Source organism: Ascaphus truei, chromosome 1, assembly GCF_040206685.1.
Source record: "Ascaphus truei isolate aAscTru1 chromosome 1, aAscTru1.hap1, whole genome shotgun sequence".
NCBI lineage: Eukaryota > Metazoa > Chordata > Amphibia > Anura > Ascaphidae > Ascaphus > Ascaphus truei.
The window spans coordinates 129,402,190-129,429,917 of NC_134483.1; the positions used below are offsets into that span (position 1 = coordinate 129,402,190).

The 27,728-nt window shown below is 40.1% G+C and overlaps 1 protein-coding gene and 1 long non-coding RNA gene across 5 annotated transcripts in view; one reads left to right on the forward strand and one right to left on the reverse strand.

The window, feature by feature from the left end:
• The first annotated feature begins 153 nt into the window (after positions 1-153).
• Positions 154-27,728, forward strand: part of LOC142491940 (uncharacterized) — a 63,653-nt gene continuing 36,078 nt past the window's right edge. The window contains exons 1-3 of one of the 2 annotated variants that reach the window (XR_012800607.1): positions 154-700; positions 13,987-14,112; positions 17,813-18,862. This is a non-coding gene — a long non-coding RNA (uncharacterized LOC142491940). Of the gene's footprint in view, positions 701-13,986; positions 14,113-17,812; positions 18,863-27,728 lie in introns of those variants that run through there. The other variant, XR_012800604.1, reaches the window with a different exon arrangement.
• The window catches only part of ACO1 (aconitase 1), an 88,776-nt gene continuing 65,188 nt past the window's right edge, over positions 4,141-27,728 (reverse strand). For all 3 annotated transcript variants that reach the window (XM_075594723.1, XM_075594720.1, XM_075594728.1), the window contains exons 12-21: positions 27,091-27,226; positions 26,762-26,846; positions 25,563-25,719; positions 24,502-24,626; positions 16,234-16,338; positions 14,331-14,473; positions 13,118-13,265; positions 11,312-11,434; positions 6,814-7,005; positions 4,141-5,559 (exon numbers count right to left, since the gene is read on the reverse strand). In XM_075594723.1, the coding sequence (XP_075450838.1) occupies positions 5,443-5,559; positions 6,814-7,005; positions 11,312-11,434; positions 13,118-13,265; positions 14,331-14,473; positions 16,234-16,338; positions 24,502-24,626; positions 25,563-25,719; positions 26,762-26,846; positions 27,091-27,226 (1,331 nt within the window). In that variant the 3' untranslated portion in view covers positions 4,141-5,442. The remainder of the gene's footprint in view (positions 5,560-6,813; positions 7,006-11,311; positions 11,435-13,117; positions 13,266-14,330; positions 14,474-16,233; positions 16,339-24,501; positions 24,627-25,562; positions 25,720-26,761; positions 26,847-27,090; positions 27,227-27,728) is intronic.

Below are 27,728 nucleotides of genomic sequence, written 5' to 3' on the forward strand. Positions count from 1 at the left end.
TATTGCTAAAATAGTGAAGGTAGAAAATAAAAAAAGTGCTCCAAAACGCCTACTCACACTTTAGTAGTATTGTAGCAATAATCCAGTCAAAGGCAATGCTGTTATGCTGGATCCAGGAAGTAGTAGATTCGGCAGATCTCAAAATCAGAAATACACACAAGCTATAGGGCAGATGTACAAACATTTATAAAACTAGGTAAATCACAATTAAAGGCAAGCTCTACGCATTTTCCATTCACAAATAAACTAGTGGGTATATATACCACCAATGGGAAAGTAGAGAGCCACTCCTGAGGAAGCCGTCACTACGGAACGGCGAAACACGTAGAGCATGGCTTGCGGCGTGATTTTGGAAGAGAGGCGTCCCTTTGGTTTCCCCTGGCGATTCCGGAAGGTGTTCTCGGAGAACCCGACGTGACGTCACCGGAACCGAAGCAGACGCAGAAGTGATCGGAGCGCGGGTGGTGAGGCGGTGAGGTCGCGACTCACCTGAAGCCTGCACAAGACATTTCCCGTGCCCTTGATTGACTGCCACACTGTAAGCCTTTAATTGTGATTTCCCTAGTTTTATAAATGTTTGTACATCTGCCCTATAGCTTGTGTGTCTTTCTGATTTTGAGATCTGCCGAATCTACTACTTCCTGGATCCAGCATAACAGCATTGCCTTTGACTGGATTATTGCTACAATACTACTAAAGTGTGAGTAGGTGTTTTGGAGCACCTTTTTTATTTTCCACCTTCATTGTTTTAGCAATATTTGCACTATTATATGTTTTTTCTTTTTATGGCTTGCAACACGACTCCCCTGGGATTTGGAGGAGAATGTATGTGACAGGACACTGAGACAGTCTTGACCAAGGGTTGAGAAGATGTTTGTTAGCCCATTTATTACCTTTAACACTAGCACATGGTGGTGTGTGGTTTTTGCAATATATTTACACGTTACTTATTTATATCTATATTCACCATTTAATATTGGTTTATATTTCTACATAATTATATGTTCACTGTGGGTTTATCTATTGTATTTATAAGTACTGGATAAGAGTATTTGAGCGCCGTCCAGTATTTTTCTAAATTGCAGTATAATTGGAATACTGCAATTTAGCCTAATTGGACTAGGCAGTTATAATTGGTTGCGAACTAATGAACACCGATTGTATATAATATTTTGGGGTTCCTTCATATTTTCATACTTATATGTCTACAGGAACATGCATTGATGGTATTAGTACATCCTTTCTGATGATATTTGTACATCTAAATTGGTTGATGTTTCCTTAAGATTATGGGTACATCATTGCCTTGAAATCTAGCTGTATATTATCTTCTAATGTTTAATCTTTTTGTACACCAATCTGGTTCTGATATTCATGCGAATGGAGGGATGTAATCAAGCTCTTAGTATCTCTGAATATTTAGTTGTATATCATTATCCAACGTTTGATTTTTTTGTTGTTATATATTAATAGGGTTATATTGATGTAAATTAGATATTATACCATATAGTTATGTTTCTAGTATATATTATAATAACTACATACCTCAGACATTCTTTCAAACGAGGGTACACATTCGTATATAACAATTTCTGGGAGCCAACATTATTGTATTTTTTTGTATATTTCTTTATTTTTTTCAGTGGTTTTGGTTTTCCCAGTTATTGATTTTATATACTTTTGCGATGTCATTCAAGTTTGCTGATCTTTGTGTCATATGACCAGAACATAGCTCAGTTCTATTTACAAATTCATAAGATTCACTCTAACCATCACAATTATATACAATATATTGTCATGTACATGGTGTTTAAAAAAAAAAAAAATACAATATGCTGACACTCTTTCAAGTGTTTACTGCTAAGGGTTACATTGTCACCTATTAGTCGAAAATATTTTAACAATTTTTGCCAGCCGTGTAACAGCTTTCCATCGGAGAGGTCACTGTTTGGGAGCTTCCGATGCCTTTGATGCCTTTTCCACTGCAGTCGGCTCTGGCCATGTGGAAAAGTTGTTTTCAGGTTCCGCTCACACCATCTCCGGTTGAAAAAGATATTTAATATCTGTATCATACATGTAGCAACTACCCTTTGACAAAGCACCTTGTGGCATGAAACATGTTAGAGATTTGTTCATATCTGCTGTGCACAATTGTAATGTGCTAATAAATTGCTTTTAATCAGCATTGCCCTCCAGCTTTTTTATTATTTTTAACAGAGCTACTGTATATACCTGCATTCTTCGCTGGATATCACAGATGATGTTGCACCCATTAACACTGTGATGCGTCAATGCTAGCACTATATTTACCACACGTGAGAAATTATATAATTTCCATTGAATACAATACTTTGCATTAGCACGTACCATAACTCCTGCTAGATCAGTACATTGAATTTACATTTTCCGTATGTGCTTTTATGCCCATATACAAAATTTAGGAAAAAACTTAATGCCTTGTTAGGAAATCAAGTAAATGGAGCGTATTGCTTTGTTGAGGAGGTGTGAAGGACTGCACAGCTTATAGAATAGTGGTGTTAGTGCAGCTACATTTCAAAGCCATACATTACTGTACTAACATATCTGCATAATAAAGTAACCCATAAGCCACAGATTACAAGGTACTATCTGACCACAGCAGAACCGGCTGGTTATTCTCACGACGTGTCTTCATTTCAATAAAGTGTGGCGTTGAACAATAGAAGACTGGAATTAGCTGCACCTCACCCAGCATGTGTATTCTGGGGTAACCACAAAGACCGGTTCTATTCTTTCACACGTTCTTAGGCCTCGATTATAGTTGCTCTGGCTGTGCACATGACCACGTAACTGTCACTCGCGTGCGAAATCTGCACTGCAGGCATCAGGAGGCGTGGCATCGCGTGAGCGGTCCGCCCTCATTGGCTGAACCGCTCATGTAACACGGCCGTCGTGTGGCAAGAACAATTTAAAGTCTCTTGGAAAATCGCGCGCTTGGACGCGCGTTCTAGGTGCACCTTCATTGCTTTGCATGTTTGTTTGTTCCGGTGTCACGCACTGCCATTATAAGCACGGCCTTACATTCCCATTAAGTGCAACAATACATACTTATGGACTCTCACTCTAGCACTTGTAGCTGAATTCTATCCGATTCATCTGTAAGTTCTCTATTGCAGCCAACAGGGGGAGAGGTGGGAAGGAGAGGAAAGTCCTCACTTCATTATCACTAGGACCGTGTCCTGGCTGGCACTTGTCTCTGTCCCTTCAATCCACATACACAATCCACAGTGATGCAGGAAGTGTTTCATTATAACTCCCCATGCGGTCTCCCTGCCACATCTTCCCTTGGGGGCCTGACACAAGCTCCAAAAGTAGCTGGTTTTAGCCTATTGCTTCAAAGCTTATTGAATAAGGGCCTTCTCAACCTAGCATAAACCCCCATTAATTCTTGTAGTACTGATTTATGCATTTGAAGCATTGGCTCATTATTATATTAAACAAAGTTTATAAAGAACTATTCTATGGCAAATTATTGTCTGTCTCATTCGTTGTTTATAGAGCAGTTCTTAATTTAAAATGTTTCAAGCATTGGCACATTTAAGTGTTGTGCTTATTAATAATTGGCTTGTGGTCAAACAGGTTGGCAGTGGGCATGTTTTGTTTCAGAAAGGAGGCAGAAGTTATAGTTTCCCAATTTCCATTACCCTTTTAGTAGGCCAGGAATGTACCCTATATTTACCTTATTTTAAAGATAATACATAGAGCACACTTTTTTTAAATTAAAAAAATATATATTCTAATGAAACGATGTGAGCAACTAAAATATTATGACAGAAATCCAGAAATGGGCAGTTGGACAATATTGCTGTAAATTCAGGAAGGCATTATATAGGATCATATATATTTGACAACTCCAGTAAAATCTTCATCTTTGTCAACAGAAAATCAGATTGTTTATAGATATGAGAATTCAAATCATAAGTATACATATATGTATTTTTATTTAACAAAGTAGTGTGAGGGATGAAATCTTACTTTTTTCTGGTACTACCTTTTACGGAAATATCAGGACCACACAGACCAGACTGCATTTCAATCTACCTATTCAGTAGTAATAATAATAATAATAAAAAATAATAATAAAATAAAAAAATCCACAAGTCTCTTGAAAATAGATTTATTCTGATTGATTTTACAAAGCATTTATTTGTGAAGAACTTGATGCTGACAAAAACAAAACTGGAGGGATTACAGGAAAAATATATTAAAAAAATTTGACAAGGAAACAATTCACATTTAGTAACGTAGGCATTTATCATCAATTGAGACTTCAATCAAATGCTTTTTGATCATACCAAAGAGCAAATTTATTCAGTCCTGGAGTCAGTGGCGTAACTACGCCTTAAGGGGCCCGGGGGAGATGTAATGTGACCGTGTCACCATGACGACGCAACATCAGGGGGGCTGCCATGTTAGAGGCCCCACTCTTTCCCCAGCAATCAGTTCCATTGCTTTGGGGAAGAATGCAAGGCCTCTGCAACCGCCTGGGTGTGTCATCAAGAGTCTGGAAGGAGGGTCCAAACTCCCTTCGGGCCCGAGCTGGAGCCCCCAGGACGTGTCCGGACATACCAGGCAGTAGTTACAGCACTGCCTGGTATTAACCTGCAATGTGTTTCTGGCTCAATGTGCACTAAGACGGTTATTCATTAAACTGCGATAGTGCCGATTGGGAAAACTATTGCACGAAAACTCCCGTTTGCTTCAAAAGTAGTTTCCGTGTGGTAGTACCCAGAACGGTAAGATCATACTTTATGAATAACCCCTTAATGCATCTCTGGTTACCTTTTTAACAGTGCGTTAGGACAGAGGAAGCCAACCACTGCTACAAAACAAGATTACAATGATTTTCAAAAGTATCTATGCCATTTGAAAGCAGATTTATCCTAACTTTATAAAAACATTTGTTCAAGTTCCCTGGGCAAGCCTAAATTTGTTTAACAGCACAGTGACTACTGGATAACCAAAGGGCCACCCGTCTATATGAAAGATCCAGAACTCTTCCTAATAATAAAGGTGCAGCTAACATTTTCTGTTATTCGGTGTGGCATAGCCTTTGACATTAGTATTTAGTAATCCGTTACTTCCCATTTGTATCTGCCCATAACAATCCCTCAATTCAAAAGCATAAGTATCATTTGTTAAAGTTTATTCTCATTAAAAAAAAACACTTCAACTAACACAAAGATGTAATGTGTGTAATGTACATGATTTTTGTAGTCTGTGCATACTCCTCCCCCCACCCCAAAATTACATTCAAGAGGGTGTAAACGAACAAATTGGAGGAGCACACCTTGGGCAGCATTGTAATTTACCAGCAGTGTTTTCTGAATGTTTACTGTGGGGGCCACACAGAGGCTATTTTTTTAATCTCTAAAGTTCTCCAGAACGTAACATTTGCCTGGCTTATACTTTGGCCATTTTACGGATCATGTAGTTCAAGATGCCACCATTGCGGAAGTAGGTGAGCTCCACATCAGTGTCAAATCTCATGGTGGCTTCAAAGGTCTTTCCGGTATTCATCTGCACAGGGAGGGAATAAGAAAGGTTAAAAGATGCACGTCGTCACTGTACTCACAATTAACCCATTAAATAGAACCTAAAATAGTGAGTAGCCAGTGGGGGAAAAAAACACTGGATGGAGTGGGTCTACCCAATCATCCCTTAGAAAACAAGCATTTTTACCATGACATACAGTACCTGATATTGTATGTCAATAGTGCAGTATAAACGTTAAGAAAAAATTTGGGCAAATCTTTTTAGAAATGTAAGTTATACAATCTTTCCAAGCAAATTCAAACATAGGTTCAATAGACCTATTGTTGAATCTAAAGCGATTATGTTACTATAATGGCAACAAAATGCAATCTGTTACTCCTTATTTTGTAAATAGGGGCTTCTGTGGTTTGCAAAAAAAAAATGTATTTTTACTTTACCGTTTTTCATGTTTTAACTTTAAGTGCCCACTTTTTGCCCTTTCAAAAGCAGTCTTCATTTTTAAATCTGATACTTTGTGCATTTAAAATATTAAGTGCCCAGGAGGTTAAAGCAGCATTCCCTCCTTTTTTCATTCTGTTTTTCTTATTTGCATATGTAAAGCATACAGATATGACAAATGTATAATGCTGCATTCTTACCTAAGGTGTCAATTGTTTGGGGCTCCTGCTGTAAATCTGTAACAATCCTGCTGGTGTTGCCTAACATAATGGCTGCTTCCGTCAGTGTAACTCAGCAGCTACAATGTATCCTAATATTACTAAGGTAACATTATCTATTGTTACAGTTTGCAGCACAAACTGCTGGGAACATTTGCAACAAATTATCCCAAACAGGAAAGTGTTGCAAAGATCTTGAACTGCTTGGGACGTGGGTTAGAACCGGCTATAGAAATCAAAAGATGCTTTAAAACTCAATAATGGCATTAAATTGAATGAATAAATAAATACAAAAATGCAATACGTATTATCTAATACAACAGAACTGATTAAAAAAAAATAAAATCATATGTTTTGCTGCTTTAAATTAAGTTTTTCCCAGAGCCCAATGCAGTTTAAATTTGACTATGGTAACCTCAGAAGCGAGAGATGAAGATTTCTTTTTTATGCTTCTCTAGTATTAAGAAAACAAAAAACAAACATCCTCAGGAAGCAAGATATGAACATTATGCGAGCTAAAAACTTATATGGACTTTTGGGGGTGGGGGACTTGCTGCTTTCAAAGGTTGAAAACCACTGCCATTTCAGTGGGGGAGCATGTCCTCTTGCTGCGGAGGTATACCTTGATCTGGACGGTCATGCCAGGTCGGAGGTCTTCCCCTTCAGGCATGATGATGGTGTAACGCTCCTGGCCAGTAAGCCCTAATTTATCTGCCGTCTGTCCTGGCAAGTACTGCAGAGGAATTATCCCCATTCCTACCAGGTTACTGCGGTGAATGCGTTCATAGCTCTCAGCAAGGACAGCCTTAATTCCCTGTGAAGGAGAAACGCAATTGTTTTGTAGGACATAACAATCATCAATGTGTTGACTCCAAAAATACAAGGTGTTCCTCTGGTCACTTAGCAAAACGGTCTTAAATTTATAAAGAAAGAAAAAAAATGTGCTCCCTACGGAGTAACCTTATATGGCCATGTGCATTGCTCTTTCAGAGTGTACTATGCTGCAAAAGTGCACTATACCATACCATGCAGGCATCAAACCCATGACCCTTCATACACTAGTAGGGATTCTCTACCACTACACCATAGGTTAAAATTATTAGTGTAGAAGGAGGTGTGTGTGTTCGTTGGCAATAAAGCACTGAATTTTAGATGTGTGCCGCGCACGTGGATGTCATCATCAGCCTAATGAGGCTGGGAAAGAGGAGAGAGCTGCAGATGCCGGGTAAGTCCTTGCGCATCAGCAATTTTGCAATCCCAGTTATAACACAGTCTCCTTATGTGGACCCCGTGCACCGCGTTATAACGGGGTTCAACTGTAGATACACACACATTTTAATTGCATTTAGTTAATTATATAATAAGGATATCAATTGCTTTCAACTTTTACTTCTCAGCTCTCTAACCACATAGAGTGTTCAAAGACCAACCAAAGAAAAGAACTGATGCATATATGGAAAATATTGGGTTAGAGCTGGAAGGTGCATTGTCTATAGTAGTAGTTTTTCTCTTTTTTTGGTTAAAATACCTTATTAATTATATTGTGAAATATTGCAGAACCCCAACCCTCTCTCATAGCGGGTCTGAGATCAGATGCATTGTAAGGAACCCCATTCCTCTCTAATAGCGCATCTGATATCAGATGCATTGTAAGGAACCCCAACCCTCTCTAATAGCGGGTATGAGATCAGATGCATTGTAAGGAACCCCATTCCTCTCCATTAGCGAGTATGAGATCAAATGCATTGTAAACTCTGTATTTGGTACAATTTTCAAATGACCTGAAAATTGCGGTGAACCCAAGGGCTCCTTGGAACACCTGTTTATAAACACTGGTCTAAAGAGTATAATATTCTATTGTCCCAGCTAAGCTCTGATGTGCCATTTATGTATTTGCATAATCCACACTTGTTTTAACAAAACAAAAACATATAGAACAATTTCCTCTTATTCTGAATTAAACAGGTCAAGGACTCATTTACTGCTTACTAAAAGAGACTGCCATAGAAATGGTTCTATAAAATCTCTCCCCACGATGAAGAATGATAATTTTGCTTGGCTAGGATAAATTATTTTAATTACCGTATAGTCCGAGGACGGATGCTCCAATTTCCAAAATTTGTTTAAGTGCCGCTAACCTAAATGGCTGATAACATGTAAATCGAGGCTCTCTCTCCCAGTTACATAGTAGATGTTAAAAAAAATGTCAACCTGGGTTAAAATTTTGACAGATACTCATCCTATATTTGTATTTACAGTATATTGATCTAGAACACCAATTCCCAACAGAGGGGTTCATGAGGTGTTTCCAATGAGTCCACCCCACAAAATATGCAATGGTGGATCCCAGGCAGTTAATTGGGTTCCTGAGCCCTTGTGGGGAATGCGCACTTACTAAAGCCCCTTTGCATCTCTGCGTAGGTGATATAGCGGTCAATTAAAAACTTCTCCGATTTCTCCATTTCCTCTCTCTGACCATCTCTCTCTCACTTCTGCCCTTCTCCACCTCCCCCTCATTTCTGCAGAGATTTGCGCTCTATTAACCTACCAGCTTTTGATTCCACTTAACGCTCCTCCTTCTCCTCCTCTCCCCGCTCTGCTCCAGTCCCTGACAACAGGAACAACAACTTTGCCCTATCCTCCTCTCGATCTACATGCCCCGCTTTCTCTCTGCTGTTCTCGCCCTCTAACCTCAGACCCTGGCTAAATTTCAACACGCGCATGCTGCATTCCTTCCTCTGAACGCCTCTGGAGGAACTCACGCTCGCAGACTTGCTTCACTACAAATGTATGCTATCCTGTTTCAACTCTGCCCTCTCTCAGGCTTAACAAACCTACTTTTCTTCACTAATCAACATTCACAAGTTTAATACATGCAGACTCTTCTCTGTCTTTGACTCCCTATTCAGACCACCCTCTGCTGCCTGTTTTTCTTCCTCCATCACACCTCAGGACTTTGTTGACTTTTTCAAGGAAAAGGTGGAATCCATACGTCAGGACATCTCCTCTGTATCCTCCTCCACCTCTTCCTAACTCTCCTCCTGCCTCCCTCACATTTTTCCGCCATCTCTTCTTCTTCTACCACCTGCCCTCTTGACCCCATTCCCTCCCATCTCCTAAAACCTCTTGCTCTTACTATAATCCCTACGCTCTCACACATTTTTAACTCCTCCCTCTACTCTGGTACCTTTCCCTCCTCCTTCAAAACATGCAACAGTTATACCATTACTCAAAAAAAGCTTTGGTACTTTGTGTCTTTTGCCAACACCTCCTCTTCTATCGATCTCTCTGTGGGGGTATCCCAGGCCCCTCTTCTCTTTACACTCTCTCTCTAGGTGAAATAATCAGATCTCTTGAATTCAAATATCACCTCTATGCTGATGACACACAAATTTATTTTTCAACCACTGACCTTACACCTGCTGTACAGACCAAAGTTTCTGAATGTCTCTCCGATATATATCATCCTGGATGGCCATCCGCCGACTGAAACTTAACATGCCAAAAATGGAGCTCCTCATATTTCCTCCCAAATTTGGCTCTATTACCTTGTGACAGGCTGAAGTAAGGTACTAATAGTTATGCCTGGGAAACATACATCTGAGTCCTTCATCCAGCACTCAGAGGGTTAACCCAGGAAGAATGGTTGGGCAATCAGGAAGTAAGCGAAGACAGCCGACAGCCACCCTTGATAAGGAATGTAATGCTTGTGGAAGGGGGCTGTCTCAGACTGCAGAGCTGTCCTATGCAAACCTTTCTTACGGACTGCCCCTCACCTCTAGAATACCCATCCCCTCAATATCAGACTAGCACCCTCACTATCCACCTTTAAGACAAATCTTAAAACACACATCCTAAACGAAGCATACCAGTAGCTCCGTGGCTGATACTTTACACCTCATACATAAACCAGGGCCCCTTGCAGACGCACTTACCAGAACACCTTCCTAATGTATCTGTATGTTCCTCCTACTAACCAATTAGATAGTAAGCTCTTCGGGGCAGGGACTCCTTTTCCTAAATGCCACTTATGTCTGAAGCACATCTTCCCATTATGTGTTATTTGTATCATTTATATGATGATTGTCATGTGTATTGCTGCTTTGAAGCACTATGTACATTAATGGCGCTATATAAAGATAGATACACATACATACAATGACCGCTCCCCACAATGCGTTGCATGCACAGCGGCAAAGCATTGTGGGGTGTGACTTTGGAAGCTCCCGCAGTGATTGACAGCTATACCACCCATGCTCTCTGCACACACGACGGTGCAGTTTTGGGCGTTAAGTGTTTTCTCCCTCAACAATCTCAGGACACTGTACACCGTGTGATGAGTCAAACAGTTTTGTTAGCAATAGTCTGATTAATAGGCAATAAGGTTTATTAATTAGGGGTTCGCTGAACAAATACTTTCTAACAGTGGGTGCACAATGTAAAAAAAGGTTGGAAACCACTGAGCCAGGTGAAGGCAAACAAAAAACCCCAGTGAAACATTATCCAATGATGTCTAATAAGGGAAAAATTAATTCCTTCCTAACTCCCAATAATGGCAATCAGATTTCTCACTGGATAAACATCCTTCCCATGTTTACTTATTTTGTATATCCTTGTATATCTTTCTAAAAAGATGGCCAACCTTTTTTTTGAAGATGTCTATTGTATCTGCCATCACAGTCTCCATGGGTAATAAATTCCACATTTTAACTGCCCTTACTGGAAATAACCCTTTCCTTTGTTGCTGGTGAAATCGCATTTCCTCCAATCTTAAGGTATTGTCATTTGTACTGAAATTGTGATAACTAGTTATCTGGAAAGCTCCTTGTATTGCCATTACTATAGTTGTAAAAAGTTAACAACTTCCCTTAGATGCCTCTTTTCTAGTGCAAAACAATCTAATGTAGTTATTAATCTTTCCTCATAAGTCATACCTTTCACCCTCTTTATTAATTTGGTGTCTCTTCTCTATACTTTTTACAGTTCCATAAATGACCTTTTTTTTAATGATATACACATACAGTAGTATATCTTCCAATACAATGTAATGCGGACCAAGTTCAACAAGGTCTTGTATTACCCAAAGGGATTGTGGACAGTATGTAGAACAGTCAACACACCTGTAAAAAAGGTCCTTTCGCCGCCCAGTCCCTTGAGCTTCCTGAGCCATACTCCTTTCCAGTCAGAATAATCAAAGGATGTCCAGCCTGCTGGTATCTCTGAGCCGCATCAAAAATATCAAGCTGGTAGAGGGGAAAAAAACAAACAAAAAAGAGAGAGAAGACGAGCATACAGACTATTAGGTCAGAAAGCACAAGGACAAAACCATAAGACGTTAGCATCACTTTACACAGCACAATGGAAATATGGGACTTGCATTCAAGATTTATATCCAGTGAGCAAAAGTAATAAAGTTAAAGTGCAAATTCCACTTTAAAGGTAAAATATATGAAAATAATTATTCATTAAAAAAAACCAAAAAAAAAAACCAACTCAGTAAAAATAATGTCAAACAGTGAAAAAAATTGACCACAATAAAAAAGGACAGGGAAGTATAGTGCAACAATGTAAGAAAATGTGCATTAATAAAGACAAAAAATAAAAAAAGAGGCTGGAAATAAGTGAACCGTCTAATGCTCATGATTAAAAGTGCACTGCAACTCAGATTAAAAAATAAATAAATACTGTGCCTAATAAATATTCTTTAATTGAATGCTTGTGATACTTTGAACCAGAGTTTTTCATAAACAAAGTTTTGAGCTTTAAAACAGGTTTGTCTAATGTGAGATTTAACGGAATTTGCTTTAGGTATGTACTGTATGGTCTCGTTCCCATGTGAAAATGCCGAGGCGTGGCTGCTTTTTTTCCTTTGGAAAACAATTGCGAATGTGGGAGTGTGTGTCAATCAAGTGTTTTCTTTACCCTTATCCCACCCCTTTCAGAGAACCAGTTAAGATATGGGGAGTAGGAGAGAGGGTGGCATACTCTTGTAGAACACACAGTGATAACAAGGAGTAGACAGAAGAAATCTAACCCCTCCCAAGACTTAGCTCATTATGCTTACAAACCAACTTTAAAAATGGATATGGGTCGGTGCGAGATCGCAGCATTATGGAAGCAACCCGAAATTCCCCCAATTTCCAAGATTCGGAACAGAATTTGGTTCGTATGCCAGATGGAGAAGTTAACGAGTTTAGTTAACGACACTGGCGAAATTTATCTAAAAACCTGGACACCTTGGCTGGACCAGAGGGACATCCCGGGAGTGGGAAGAGATACTATCCCGCTTTGATAGTAATAGATGCGTTTTCCCCTGATTAATGCTTAGTGTAGTAATTACTAGGGACACCCAGTGACAAGAGCACCCTCGTTAAGTACGCAGAGTGGGAGCCTAGAACCACGACCAGACGAGATCGCCCGGAGGGGTTTAGGTTCTGGAAACCCTTAGGAGATGAATCACCATGATACTATTAGTCCCGGTGGGAGTGAACCCCGCACCACACCTCCCTCCCCCCCCCTTCTCTTTCCGCTACGTTCCCCCTTTTCTTTCTTTTTTTTGTTTCCCAATACCCGTTTTTTGATAAATGTTAGTATGCAACAAAGTGTTTCTGTACAATGTATGCTGAAGTATTGGTTGTACATGTTTTCTTCTGAAAAACTCAATAAAACTAAAGTTATAAAAAAAAAAATGGATATGGGTAATATTAACAAGATCTCACTTCAGTGCTACGAGGGATTGTGCCTTCAACTACTAAAGGCTTTGTGACCATGAGCAAGCCAACCACCAGTACAAAGACTAAGCTCCTTGGTGCAGGAATTTATTGTACCTGTGAATTGTAGTAGATATAGCACAGTGTAAAATGTTACTTTCCTATATTAATAAGACTTTTGTAGATGCATGTTGCATATATACCGCAGTAACTCACCGTTTCGTTGGAAGGAAGGTGTATGGTCAGTGGGGCCTGTTTGTTAATGAACTTGTTAAACAAACGGATGTTGGCAAATGTTCCTCTTGCCATAACAGCGTCATTCCCTCTGCGTGAGCCATAAGAGTTAAATTCTCTTGGAGTCAAACTGTGGGAAGGCAAAAAGAAAAAGGTTATGTCATGATATAACATGAAGTACAAGTGACATTAACTCCAGAGTTACAATATAAATAATAATTAATTGTGGTACATTAGCTGTGTGGATGAAGATGAATTCCAAGATGCAACGAGCATTGTAACCCTGCCAGGGAAATTATATTCAATTAAGCACGTGTGTCCAACTATGTAAATGTATATAAAAATATGTACTCCAAGCTCATGACGAACAGATGGTACCATAACGTAAAAAAAATTAAAATTATATATATTTACTATAGCTTCATATTTTTACGCTTAAAAAAAAATAAAAAATAAGGCCCACTAAAGCAGCGGTGCGCAATCTTTCCCACGTGCGTCCCCCTCCCTGCTTCCCTCCTTGCTCGTGCCCCCCTCCCTTACCTTCTCTCCGGCATCAAATGACGCCGTAGGGTCACGTGATGTCACGTTGCCATGCCAACGTGACGTCACATGACCCCCACAGCGTCATTTGACGCTGCGTTGTCATGGCGATCTGTCTCCCAAGTGAACGTAAGTGAAGTTGCAGAGGCCTCACGCGATCCCCGGGCATTAATTTAAATGCCTTGGGTGAAGAGCGCGGGGCCTCTGCAACCGCAGTGCCCCCCCCCAGCTTGCACACCGCTGCACTAATGCATTATAAGGTGTGTTGAAAAAAAAACAATCAAAGAATTTTTTTTTTTTTTTAAACACAGATTCATATTCTTCACTACGTTCCTGATCACAGGCTGAAAGGTCGATTTCTTCCAAGAGTACCAGCATTCTTTTGAGCACCAGGGAGCGCAAGAGTGAGCGTGAACACACACACGCACACACGAAAAGTAAGCTTAATTTAAAAGTTTTCAAAATTACAACCAACACGCTACTTATAAAAAGGTCATGGTTGTCACCACATATTCTGAAAAAAAGTCCATATTTTTTTTTTTTAGGAGTGGGTGTACAATGTTTGCTGTAGTTCAGCATATCATCACTTTTGATGAACTCATAATAATGCACTGCTCTACTAGAGAACACCGATCTTTAATCTGTTCCTGCTTACCCCCGGCTGGTTAAGTAGCGTGCAGCAGAGCTGTTTCTTGCAATGTTCCCAGCAGGAGAAATGTGGTCAGTAGTTACAGAGTCTCCCAGGTTTAAGAGGACATAGGCATCAGTGATGGATTTAGGGGACTGGAGATCCATAGTCTAAAAAAAATAAACAATGGCACATCTACATTAGACAGCAAGTTATCCCTTTGTTTTGGAGAATTGCCTTGGAGTTGCTGTTTCTGAAAGGTTCATTCACATCATTTGTACCGTAGATGTAGGGTGGTGATTACGGTAGCCACAATCCAATCTGAGACTAGAATGCGGTCAACCAGCACAGAAGACTACGCAATTATAGGAGGTAATTTTCTCAACATTGACAGTAATAACAGAATAAAAGGAGCAAACTTGTTCTCTACAAAAGGAGAAAAACATTAAGAGCAAACAATTAGCTACATCATTACAAAATAGGCTCATTCATATTTTGGATTTGGTGTAGGAATAATTTTTCTATGTGAACATGCCATCATTGACTACTCTTCACGTGAAGCACCCTATAAAATGAAAGAGGCACAGCAGCAATCTGCCCTGCCCAGGTTGTTTCTGTATTGCAGTGACTCAATGAAAAGGTGGAACATGTTGCATTGTGCCATGAGTGGGATGCATATGGGTTATACTAATGCAACACAAAGATGTTCAACATTCTAAAATTAGCTTCCAACCATGAGAGAGAGAATGCACAGAATGAAGTCATGTGTCATCCCGCTTTAAGATATTAACAGTTTAATATGTTGTCGACTTATTCATGTACAATTGTAGTGCAAAACAACATTTGTTGAGTCACATCTCTGCACCAGACCGTGGCTTCTCCTGAGATGTAGCACAGAAATATGAAGTTAAATAGTTATATAGTAGATGAGGTTGAAAAAAAGACATTCCTCAAGTTCAACCTAGATTTAGACGACTTTTTCCTATATTTGTCCTTACAGAATAAGGCCGCGCTTATAGTCCTGGCTATGGCAACGGCATGACGTCACCCATCGCTGTTGTAATAGCGATTTCTGCTTATTGTGTAGGACAACAGACGACGACCAAAGGGCGTGGCGGGGGCGTGAGCGGTTCACCCTCATTGGCTGAACCGCTCATGTGCCGCTGTTGTCACGTGGTGGTCGCCGAAAAAAATCAATTTCCATTGACTTCAGAGATTTTGGTTGCTGGGTTGCGCCGTCGCGGTCACGCCCTCTATAGGCGCACGCCATGGATTAAATCAACTTGTATTGACACAACGTCACCGTAACTGGGACTATAAGCATGTCTTAAGTTGTACTACATTTGCATCAAATCAAAAATACACTGCAAACATTGAATGGTTCACAAATAAAATTACAACAATTAATAATGGATGACAGGGTCTCACACCCACATTAAATTTTACAGGATTGGAACTCTAGAGCAGACGCACACTACTTTCAGCTCCATGAACTCCCCTGGCTCCCGAGATACAGTACTTACTGGAGAAGTTACCTGGTTTTAAAAAAGGGATTTTAATGGCAATCCAATAAGAAGTCACAACCAATGACATTGCAGCTTCCTATCAGCTCAAGATTTGGCAGCCATTTTGTTTTTTCTGGTAATTTCACTGGTAAGTATCTCGGGAACCAGGAAGGGTAAGGGGGTGAGAGTGAATGTCTTCAGAGCGGATGATAGTGGCTTTGGCTTTTGGTGACCCTCTGGAGCAAAAAAACAAAATACAAGTAGGAGTTGCTCCTTTAAAACAACACCCCACCTCAATGCAATATGTATAAATTAGCGATAGTTTGTGTCTAATACATTTAGCCATGCTTATCGAGCTGTCCCGCCTCTGCTCAAGAAATACATAAGCCTCGATTTCCAAAATAATAACATTTAGGAACACATACCAAATTGTCGAAGAATGGTGGAGATTTGATGTAGGTTGATTTGGGATCCCAAGGGTATAACTGATCAGTGGGGGCATCTAAGTTATTCCAGCTCTCGTTGACTTTCTATGAGAGATCGTAAAAGGGCAGAGAAATTAATATAGCAATATAAAAACAAACAAGAAAAATGCAGGTAATAAAATGGTGCTACTAAAGAGTATTAATAAGGTCAGTATAAACACAAGCCTATTTCTAGGTCAATCTTAAGAAAGGCAAAGAAGCTTGTTACTTTCAGGCAGCAAACGTGATCATGAAAACTACCATAATATGGTGTCAAACACTGGGGTTTAATCAATAACCCCCATTTAGTTTTGAGAACAGACAACTTGCACAGTTGGCACTGACCAAAATCCTTGAACCTTCAATTCTCACTTGTAACATTCTACAACATTGAGAAAGTAGGTTACGACTTTCCTGTGGGTTATTCCTGAAGATCAAAGATCAACAGGAACACATACAACTCAAAATAATAATTTACAACTTGGGCAGGCTCTTCAGAAGTTTGCTATGTGAGTCACTGTTAGTGCTTGTTTGTATGTCACTGCCCACAATCTCTGGCTGCAGTGGTAGCACGGTTTGCAAAGCGATAATGGGGAAAGACATGGTTGCAGACCTGTCTGAGACCACAGGTGGTATCTTTATTTGCTGTGCATTGTCCGATGGTGGATTGTTTTTGTCCTTTTTTTAACCCACCATAACTTTATTAGATTAGATTTATTAGATTATGGAAAAAAATTCTTACATAATGAGGATTTAATTATAATATACCAGATCGCCAACATTTCTACCACTATACCATATTACTAGGTTGATCCTATAGTCAACTACAAAATTGCTATTTGAAGTCTGAATCAGACCGAGTATTTCAAACGCTCTTCTGCCACCCTGCATTTTCTAATAAGATCCCCTGGCAGCATCCTGGATTTTTTTTTTTTTTTTTTAAATCTCTTCATGATCACTCCTCCGCTACAGATGTAGCAGGACTCACTGTCCGAGCCGACCTGAAAGAGCAAAAATGTATGGCTCCAGTGATGGTACTGCCACAGCATCACTATGGGGGGGTGCATGCTTCTGGATCGGACCCCTGCGGCAACAATCCTCTGGCGCCCAGTGACTGAAGTGCTGCTACATCTGTCTTTGTGTTAAATTATATCTTGTGTGTTTCAGTGGATTAAAAGATTTTTGATCTACAGTAGCGATAAAAAGTTTGTGAACCCCAATGATAATTACGACAGTTCCATCGTTTTTCCAGGATAACCTCCTTAAATCAAAACCAGGTCTTTTCTTAAATATCCAATAGGGTTTATACTAACCAATTCCATGTCTTTTGAAATATGATGCATAAATTAGACAGACAATGAGTAATTAAGAGTCACGGTATGTGCAAAAATAGGCTAAACCCTGCTTTTATCAGCTAAATTAAATGGGGATATTTAGAATCAGGTGTTTAAATAATTAGGTAGATCTTCAGGTGTGAGTTTGGGAGGCCCAATCCTATATAAAGATCATAAACTGTGCGAGTTTGATCTTCACCATACAGGTGTGTAGAAAGACGTCATTCCATGATCAAAATAAATCTGTGGACCTCAGAAAAGCAGTTATTGATGCTCATCAAGAGTTACAACACAATTTCTAAGGATTTTGTGGCTCCACCAATCCACTGTCAGACAAATAGTCTACAAATGGAGAAAGTTCAAGACCACAGTCACTCTACCCAGGAGCGATCGTCCTATCAAAATATCTCCAAGAACAAACCAGCAAATCATCTAGGAAGTCACATAGAACCCCAGAGTAACATCCAAGGATCTGCAGGCCGATCTTGCCTTGGCTAATGTGTTGTGTTCATGACAACTATCAGAAAAAAACTGGACAAGAATGGTGTCCATAGAAGGATTGCAAGGAGGAAACCACTGCTCTCTAAAAGGAATATTGCTGCCCATCTGAAGTTTGCCAAAGAGCACACTGATGATCCACAAGACTTCTGGAACAATGTTCTGTGGACAGATGAGTCAAAAGGTAGATCTTTATGGCCTCAATGAAAAACGTTATGTTTCGCAAAAACCAAACACTGCGTTTGAACAGAAGAACCTTATGCCAACTGTCAAGCATGTGGCGACAGTGTGATGGTTTGGGACTGTTTTCCTGAATCAGGACCTGGACGGCTTTCCATCATTGTCACAACCATGAATTCTGCATTGTATCATAAGATTCTAGAGGGCCATCCGTCCGTGAGCTGAAGCTGAACCGAAAGTGGGTCATGAGTTGAAGCAGAGGCAATGTGAAAATAAATCTCTGCCCTGGAAAACTTACAATATAAGAGGTATGTTGGGAGACCTATAGAGACAGCAGGCGAGGGAATAAGTGCAGTAGATGGCAGAGTTTTCCCACGATGGTTGGTAGATTGTGGGTGTGGGACAATAGCCATTAGTTGAGGCTATGAAAATGCTTAATTTAAAAAGGTGCGTTTCAGGGTTGACTTAAAAAGGTTAGGAGAGAGGATGCTTGGATAATACAGAGTGTTAGAGCATTTCACCGGTAAGTGTCAGTGAGGGAACAGTTTAAGACAGGCCTGCACAACTCCAGTCCTCGAGGGCCGTAAACAGGCCAGGTTTTCAGGATATCCCTATTTCAGCACAGCTGGCTCAATTAGTGTCTCAGTATGACTGAGCCACTAATTGAGCCAGTTGTGCTTAAGTAGGGATATCCTGAAAACTTGGCCTGTTTACGGCCCTCGAGGACTGGAGTTGTGCAGGCCTGATATAGATAGAGATAGATAGATAGATATAGAGAGAGATAGAGAGATAGATACAGATAGAGAGATAGATACAGATAGATAGAGATAGATAGAGAGATAGATAGAGATAGAGAGCTAGATAGATAGAGAGATAGAGAGATACAGATAGAGAGATAGATACAGATAGATAGAGAGAGAGATAGATAGAGAGATAGAGAGATAGAGAGAGATAGATAGATCAGGCCTGCACAACTCCAGTCCTCGAGGGCCGTAAACAGGCAAGGTTTTCAGGATATCCCTATTTCAGCACAGCTGGCTCAATTAGTGTCTCAGTATGACTGAGCCACTAATTGAGCCAGCTGTGCTGAAGTAGGTATATCCTGAAAACCTGGCCTGTTTACGGCCCTCGAGGACTGGAGTTGTTCAGGCCTGGTTTAAGAGAACAGAGAGCACAGTAGAGATGAAAAGTAGAGCATTAGGAGAGCAGCGCAGGAGATGAGCAGGGACATAAGTGATCAAAGCTTACAGGGACAGTCCATCCAAAATAAGTTAACCTCATATAGTCAACTGCAACGGGGCTGCACTTTGATACATTTTTGTATATAAAAACATAGAATTGGACAGCAGATGAGAACCGCTTGCCCACGTGCTGTAGAACCTCAGACCCGATTTCATCCTTTGCTTTCTTTTGTAGCTCAGTAAAGGAACCTCATGATGCTGTTCATAAGTTTGGAGGTTGTTCCACAAATCCACCACCCTTTCTGTGAGAAAATACTTCCTCACATTTCCCTTTAGCTGCCACCCTCCTGCTTCAGCGCACAACCTCTTGTTCTTGCACTCCTCTTACTCCGAAATATTACATTTCCCTCCACTTGCACTTTTAATTCGCAATGTCCAAAAGGCAAATTCCTTTTCAGTAATAGACTTTGTAATCGTACAGAATATGATTTTCAGGCACATGAATTGACTAAGCATCTAACATGTAAATAGCTGTGTTGCTATGGGATACTATTGATTACTGTAAGCCATCAGATGGCAAGAAGTTATTTAATTACAGTAGAAGACTAACAAAACTAGTCTACATTTTTTTATATTCCTCTAATTCCCAAAACATAAAAGATCTCATGAAGACATTTTTGTTCAAATAAGGAATAAAAGACAACACCATACATTAACACCACCTAGATGCACAGTATATTGTACATGTTGTTTTAAGAGATCTTGTTGCCCCTTTCCAACACAGTTTTTATTTTTAGAATCCAATACTCTGTTCAGTAGATACAGTATAGAGCCGTTTGAAATATTCTGTTTTCTGGGAGTTCAAATGGAGCACTCCCCAAAGACCCCCATTCTAAAGCTAGAGAGATTAAGAAAATCATCATTTTTTTTACACTAAATGGTTTTGCTTATACTTATGTTTGTTTTAAAGAGCAGGACATTCTCAGGGGACAAGATACGGACATTATAGAAGTTAAACTTTAATACAGGCTTTGGGGGATGGGGGGTGGTTGTCACAAACACTCACACCTAACATTGCGTGGCTACAGAAAACAGTAATGGGGCAATGATAATATTATTGTATTCAATACCAAAATACATACAACACACTATGTTCTTAATCCATATGCAGGAAAAAGCACAGGTACATAATTTTATTAAGGCAAATCTATCTTGGTTTTCCTGTGGAGGAGAAAGGGCAAATCAGAGGAATTATAGGGTGAGGCAGTGGATCAGAGAAGACCAATGAAAGCAAGGAGAGAAGATGGAGGAGAGGACAAGAGTAAAGACGGAGGGTGATGGAAGGAGAGGGCAGAGTGGAGAGAGCAAACCAAAAAACAACACCAGTTTAAAAACACAGAGAACATCTGTATTAACCTGTGTATGATTGTTTGTGCATATAAAACAAAACAGGTAGCGCTAACCGCAATGTGTGTGGTGTAGTAACTAATACCTTATATATTAAATAAAACTATACATAAGGGGCTGCCTAGGACACAAAGCCTGACCCCCTGGTCAGGAAAACAGTATGGACAGGGAATAGTTCCGTGGGCGCCTATAAAATTTTACCACTATAAAGGATATACGAAAACCAAGCCTGGTGGTTATGAAGATTGTTGATCCTCACGGTGGGCTTGAAAACAAAGAATGCACAACACATAGCGTAATACTGTTGAAACATTAAACAAACAACATATAAGACAACATATAACAGCTGAATACTGAAATGGTATTTTTAGGACAATAAAATCATTTAATAACAATTAATATTTAATATAATGCACAATTTGCATGGACATATAGATTTAAGCAATTAAAAATCTGAATAGGTGGTTCAACTGCTCCGTAGCACCCATGTTGATGATAGCAATGTCTACTCACCAGATGGAATAGGTTTGCAGGCAGTGGATATTTTAGAGAGTATCCCCTCTCATCTGTGTGCTGCTCTCTGCTTAGCTGGCGTCTGTCGGCTCGTGGGTGCAGCTCATCAGCGGGGACTCCTGCAGCTCCAGGAAGCACGTCTGAGCAGATGGAACTCAGCTGCAGCTGATTCAGCACGATGTCAGCCACGGACCACCGTGAGCTCGTCTATCTGCTGCTCACTGCTAGCTGGCGTCTCTATCCGCTCGTGGACGCAACTTGTCAGCAGGTACTCCTGCAGGGCGCCAAGCAGGGCGCTTGAATAATGGGAAACCGCAACAGCTGGTTCAACTTGTCGGCGGCTATAACAGATGGTTAGCTAGCAGCTCACGTTGATTCACCGATGTACGGGGGGTACTACACCAATGTGTGCGGGGCTTGAACCTCCACCCTACGCGTTTCAAGAGCGATCTGCTCTCTTCCTCAGGGGTATACTGTTTTCTGTAGCCACGCAATGTTAGGTGTGAGTGTTTGTGACAACCACCCCCCATCCCCCAAAGCCTGTATTAAAGTTTAACTTCTATAATGTCTGTATCTTGTCCCCTGAGAATGGGTGGAGGTTCAAGCCCCGCACACATTGGTGTAGTACCCCCCGTACATCGGTGAATCAACGTGAGCTGCTAGCTAACCATCTGTTATAGCCGCCGACGAGTTGAACCAGCTGTTGCGGTTTCCCATTATTCAAGCGCCCTGCTTGGCGCCCTGCAGGAGTACCTGCTGACAAGTTGCGTCCACGAGCGGATAGAGACGCCAGCTAGCAGTGAGCAGCAGATAGACGAGCTCACGGTGGTCCGTGGCTGACATCGTGCTGAATCAGCTGCAGCTGAGTTCCATCTGCTCAGACGTGCTTCCTGGAGCTGCAGGAGTCCCCGCTGATGAGCTGCACCCACGAGCCGACAGAGACGCCAGCTAAGCAGAGAGCAGCACACAGATGAGAGGGGATACTCTCTAAAATATCCACTGCCTGCAAACCTATTCCATCTGGTGAGTAGGCATTGCTATCATCAACATTGGTGCTACGGAGCAGTTGAACCACCTATTCAGATTTTTAATTGCTTAAATCTATATGTCCATGCAAATTGTGCATTATATTAAATATTAATTGTTATTAAATGATTTTATTGTCCTAAAAATACCATTTCAGTATTCAGCTGTTATATGTTGTCTTATATGTTGTTTGTTTAATGTTTCAACAGTATTACGCTATGTGTTGTGCTTTCTCTTTGTTTTCAAGCCCACCGTGAGGATCAACAATCTTCACAACCAACAGGCTTGGTTTTCGTATATCCTTTATAGTGGTAAAATTTTATAGGCGCCCACGGAACTATTCCCTGTCCATTGTTTGTGCATATGCATTACATACAGGGGTCAGGGAAATACGGGACTATAATTTAAGAAAATAAACATTTATTTATATCCAATCTACAATAAATCTATATATTTTGGAAAGTTGTTTGTCTGTTGGCTATGCATTTGGAGACCTCAAGATATCGTGGCCAAATTTTGCATGATGGTTCCTGAGATAAAGGAGCATGTTTTTGTCTGTTTGGAAACAACTCCATTAAGCAAAGGAATGAAAGACATCCCACGACAATTTGCACCATTTTTAAAAGTTGTAACATTAACAAAAATACCAAAGCAGCCAAAGTTCAAGAGTGTGAGATCATTGTTTGGGACAAGTGTACAATGTCCCACAAACACGCATTAGAGGCTCTCGATGGAACACTCAGGACCTCAAAAGGCAATTAAACTACTATGGGTGGAGTTGTTGTTTTAGCAGGGGATTTTCACCAAACACTCCCTATTGTATCAAAGGGAACTATGGCTGATGAGCTAAAAAGCATGTTTTAAAAAATGCATCTCTCTGGCAGAATGTTACCAAATTAAAGATTACAACAAACATGCGAGTTTACAAGGTGATGATTCTGCTGGCAGATTCGCTCAAACAGCTACTTGACCATGGCGAAGGAAAACTTCCAGTTGATCGACTCACTGGACTCATCAGTTTCCGAGAAAACTTTTGCGACATCGTAGATGAGATAGATTTATTAAACGACAAAGTCTTTCCAAACATACAAATGAATTTAACAAAATACAAATGGCTTAGCGAACTTGCAATTCTTGATCCCAAAAACAATTGTCAATTAAATCAACATACAAATACACCAACAATTAGCAGAAGTTAGAACAAGTAAATCAGCAGAGTCATGGATATAAATGAAGCAGTTAAATATCCCAGTGAGTTTCTTAACTCAATCGAACCATATGGGATGCTGCCACATAACTTGATGCTTAAAATTGGCTCACCTCTCATGCTTCTGTGAAATTTAGATTCTCCAAGACTATGTAATGGAACTCGACTAATAGGGAAAAATCTTTTGCCTAATCTAATCGAAGCCACTGTCCTAACAGGCTGTGCTAAGGGAGAATACCTATTCATACCAAGAATCCCACTTATCCCTACTGACATGCCTTTCAAATTCAAACTTCAGTTTCCAGTTAAGCTTGCCTTTGCAATGTCAATTAATAAATCAAGGACAGTCACTTAAAGCAGCTGGACTGAAGATAGAAAATCCATGTTTTGTACATGGTCAACTTTATCTTGGAGGCTCCAGAGCGGGAACTGGGAAAAATGTGTATGTGTTTGCACCTGATTGAAAAACCAAAAATATAGTATACCCAAAAGCATTAGAATACAAATACATTTTTTTTCTCATTAAGAAATTAAAAAATGTAATTCATTTATAGACCTCGGTATTTTTTTGTTTCTTAGAATTCCCGAGCATCCAGCTAGTAATTCATAAAGATGTTTTATTTTTTTTACTTTTTATCTACTCTCATTAATAATCATTTTTATTTAATGGTATAGAGTTTCTTGTTAATCCCTATAAAAATGAAATAAAAAGTGCCAGAAACGCCTGAGTTTTGGCTATACACGGATATCGCACAGAGACACGCATATACCCATACATGGTAAGCTCTTCTCCTACAGATGTTTTTATTCAATAATCACAGAGAAAGAATTGCAATTTCGGAAAAGAAATATAACAACCGCAAACTGTGATAGACAAAATTACCTCCATTGTTTCGTAAACCTTTTTAAACATTCCAGGGATGACAAATTGACGTTCCACAGCCTGTATTTCATCTCTTGTGGGCCAGATATCTCTCAAAAAGACCGGTTTCCCCTCTGCATTTACACCTACAAGCCAATACAGAATGAGACGGTGGCATGTCCATGTTACCAAATAAGGTAATATCAGGTCTCATATTCGGCATTTTTAAATACAGTAGAAGCAGACTGTTCTTCATAGGTGTAATGAGTAGAGACCATTTAAAAGCTCTGAACACAATATTACAGCTGTGAAGAATTCTCTTCTTGGTCCATTTGAAGGTGTCACGGATTGGGAATCTTCCGTTTTCCAAGACCAAGGTGGCTACTAAAACTTTGCACTAATGTTTTAAGTATAACTACAACACTGTCTTTGTTCTACGAAAAAAACATATCCTTCTTGGACATAACCTGTCTACCACAGTTTGGGACCCTTGACTGTGTACGATTAGTCCAAGGATAGATATAAACTTCGCCTAGAAGTGTGAGGCCATAACGAACCAATTAAGAACCTGGTATGTTTTAAACATAATATACTTGAAGGGATCCCTCAAAAGAGCTGATATATATATATCTATATATCTATATAGATATATAGATATATATATACATACATATTTCTTCATAGCTGTAATATTGTGGCACAGGCAGAAGGGATGTTGCAGTCGCGGGTACTCCTTACACTGGGAATTAGTGATTAGCACGGTCATCAGGCAGCACAGGGAGTGGAAAGAAGCTACGATTTCACACCAGTAACATCTTCACTCTCTCTACACTGGGAGGTAAGGGAGAGCGGGCTGCTGGGATTGTAAGCAGTTGAGGGTCTGCAGGTAAATCCCCAGAGGTTTGCATTACATTACATCCCCACCAATGTATTACAAAGAAGAGTGATTATGGTTCTAACTTCCATAGTAGGAGACCCTGAATCAACAGTACTGCCATGTCCGACTCATCCAGGTCTGTTTCAAAAGAGGGTTTAAAGCTGTTGTGACCTGAAAATAAAGTATATGAACAATATTTTCTTACCCAAAGGTTCCTTCTCAAAGTCAATCCTGATGGTTCCGGCTATGGCATAGGCAATGACCAGAGGTGGAGAAGCCAGATAGTTTGCACGAGTATTTGGATGAACACGACCTTCAAAATTTCTATTGCCAGATAATACACCCACAGCTATGAGGTCTCCCTGCAGGCCAGAGGCAAAGCAGTTATACCACACCCGATGGTAAGGAATGATAACAAGGAGGGAAGAGGAAGAGCCATTACTATGTAATTAACAATGTATTCCTATTTATATTTAAAACTATATGATTTTGTTTAAAACGGCATGCATAAGGAGTACAGTATATGAACTCCTTGCCAAATGACCATGCCATGGAACAAGAATAAAGCCTATAACCAAGTACTACACAGTTCTAGCCCACATTGTTAATTGCGCAAAATCCAAAAATATATGACATTTTTGCCCTGTCCAGGGATTTATTTTTGATTCACAAAATCGGGTAACCTCTTGAGTTACCATAACTCATCTCTTTCCTTTCATCTACTGTACACTAAAAAAAATAAAAGTGAGGAAGACCTTAAACACAGAGACGCAAATTACTTTAGTACCGTGAAACCGAAAATGACAAAGAAAATGGGACTGAACTATGTGCGTTGTGCAGAGCAATTATAGGATATATCTGACTGGGCAGATACTGGCCAATTCGGCTGACTACACTACCAATCGACCACATTTCAAATCAACGGGATATTTCAGCCAACCGCGGTGTGATCGGTCTCTGCATGTTATTGAACTACCCCCTAAGGGAGAGACTTACTAAATGTGTGAACGCACCTAAGCTAGTGACAGATGGGGTCAGAGAAGACTCAGATGGTGAAAGGATTTCGTAGAGTGATCAATATGAAATTTTACAATACACTGCAACAAAACAAACAAGAAAGGCTGGTACAATTGCACAGAAATTCCCATTGAAGTGAAAGGTAGTTTGTGTATGAATGATAGTGCCACGCCACGATATATATAAAAAAAAAAAAAAAAAAGGAGAGGAGAGAGAGAGAGAGAGAACAACTGGTATGGAGAAAAAACAAAGCAACACTTTAACTGTACAGTAGGACTTAGACTTAACTCTTTTCAATCAGCTGAACAACACTGTTTCAGCAGTGGTTTGGATCTTCGAAAAAATAACATAAAAATCACAGGAGATACACATTTATTGCATATTTACCTGAGTTATGGCTTCCACAACGGGATCAGGTAAGGGTCCACTGTTACCGATGCAAGTCATGCATCCATATCCTACAACATCGAACCTAGGCAACAAAATCCAATATAAGTAGCTAATTGGGACCACACTTTATTGCATTTTATTATAGACCATACAAGGCACCAAAGCTTCTGATATTTTATGATGTTCTGTCATAATCTCTACTTCTTATGTGAACGTGAACACTGGGCATTGTAGTGTGTACTATCCATGCAGGGTTGCCATACTGCTTCAGAAACCGGAAAACACAGGCAAAATGCAGATAGAAAAAGAACCTTGGACAAACTTACCCGAGCTTGGAAAGGTACGGCATAACTCCACTGTCTGTCAAATAATGTGTCACTACACCACTCCCTGGGGACAGGCTTGTTTTGATGTAAGATTTCACAGTCAGCCCAGCGTCTACTGCTTTTTTGGCCAATAATCCTAAATGGGAGAAAGAAAACAAACAAACAAAAGAGAAACGAACAGTGAGGAATAATTTGAACCCATGACTCCTATTGTCAGTGAGGTTTGTTTCTTATCTATACCAACCTTATTCATACCAAGAGAGTTGTGGGGGTGTCATGATATCATGAGAAGTATTTTAATCAATCTGGTGCTTCGGGAGTTAATGTGGTTAGTTTGTCTTAAAAATACAAGATAGTGTGTTTATAACAAGTCAAGACCCTTCTTGTGACTGCCGCTAATCTACAAAGAGGGCTTAATTGGTGGCGTTGGGGGGGAAGGGGTTATCACTGAGGGCCCACTAAATGTGAAATGTGACAATGGCCAGATCCTTTGCTGTCAGCCTCAAAGAAAACTGTCACAGCCTTGAATGATCACAGGGAGAGGTGACAAATAGGTCACCACTTAGAGGACTTTATTAAAAATGAGGTTCTCGTGACGTCATCTATTCTGAAGTATACCGGATAGATATTTGTAAATG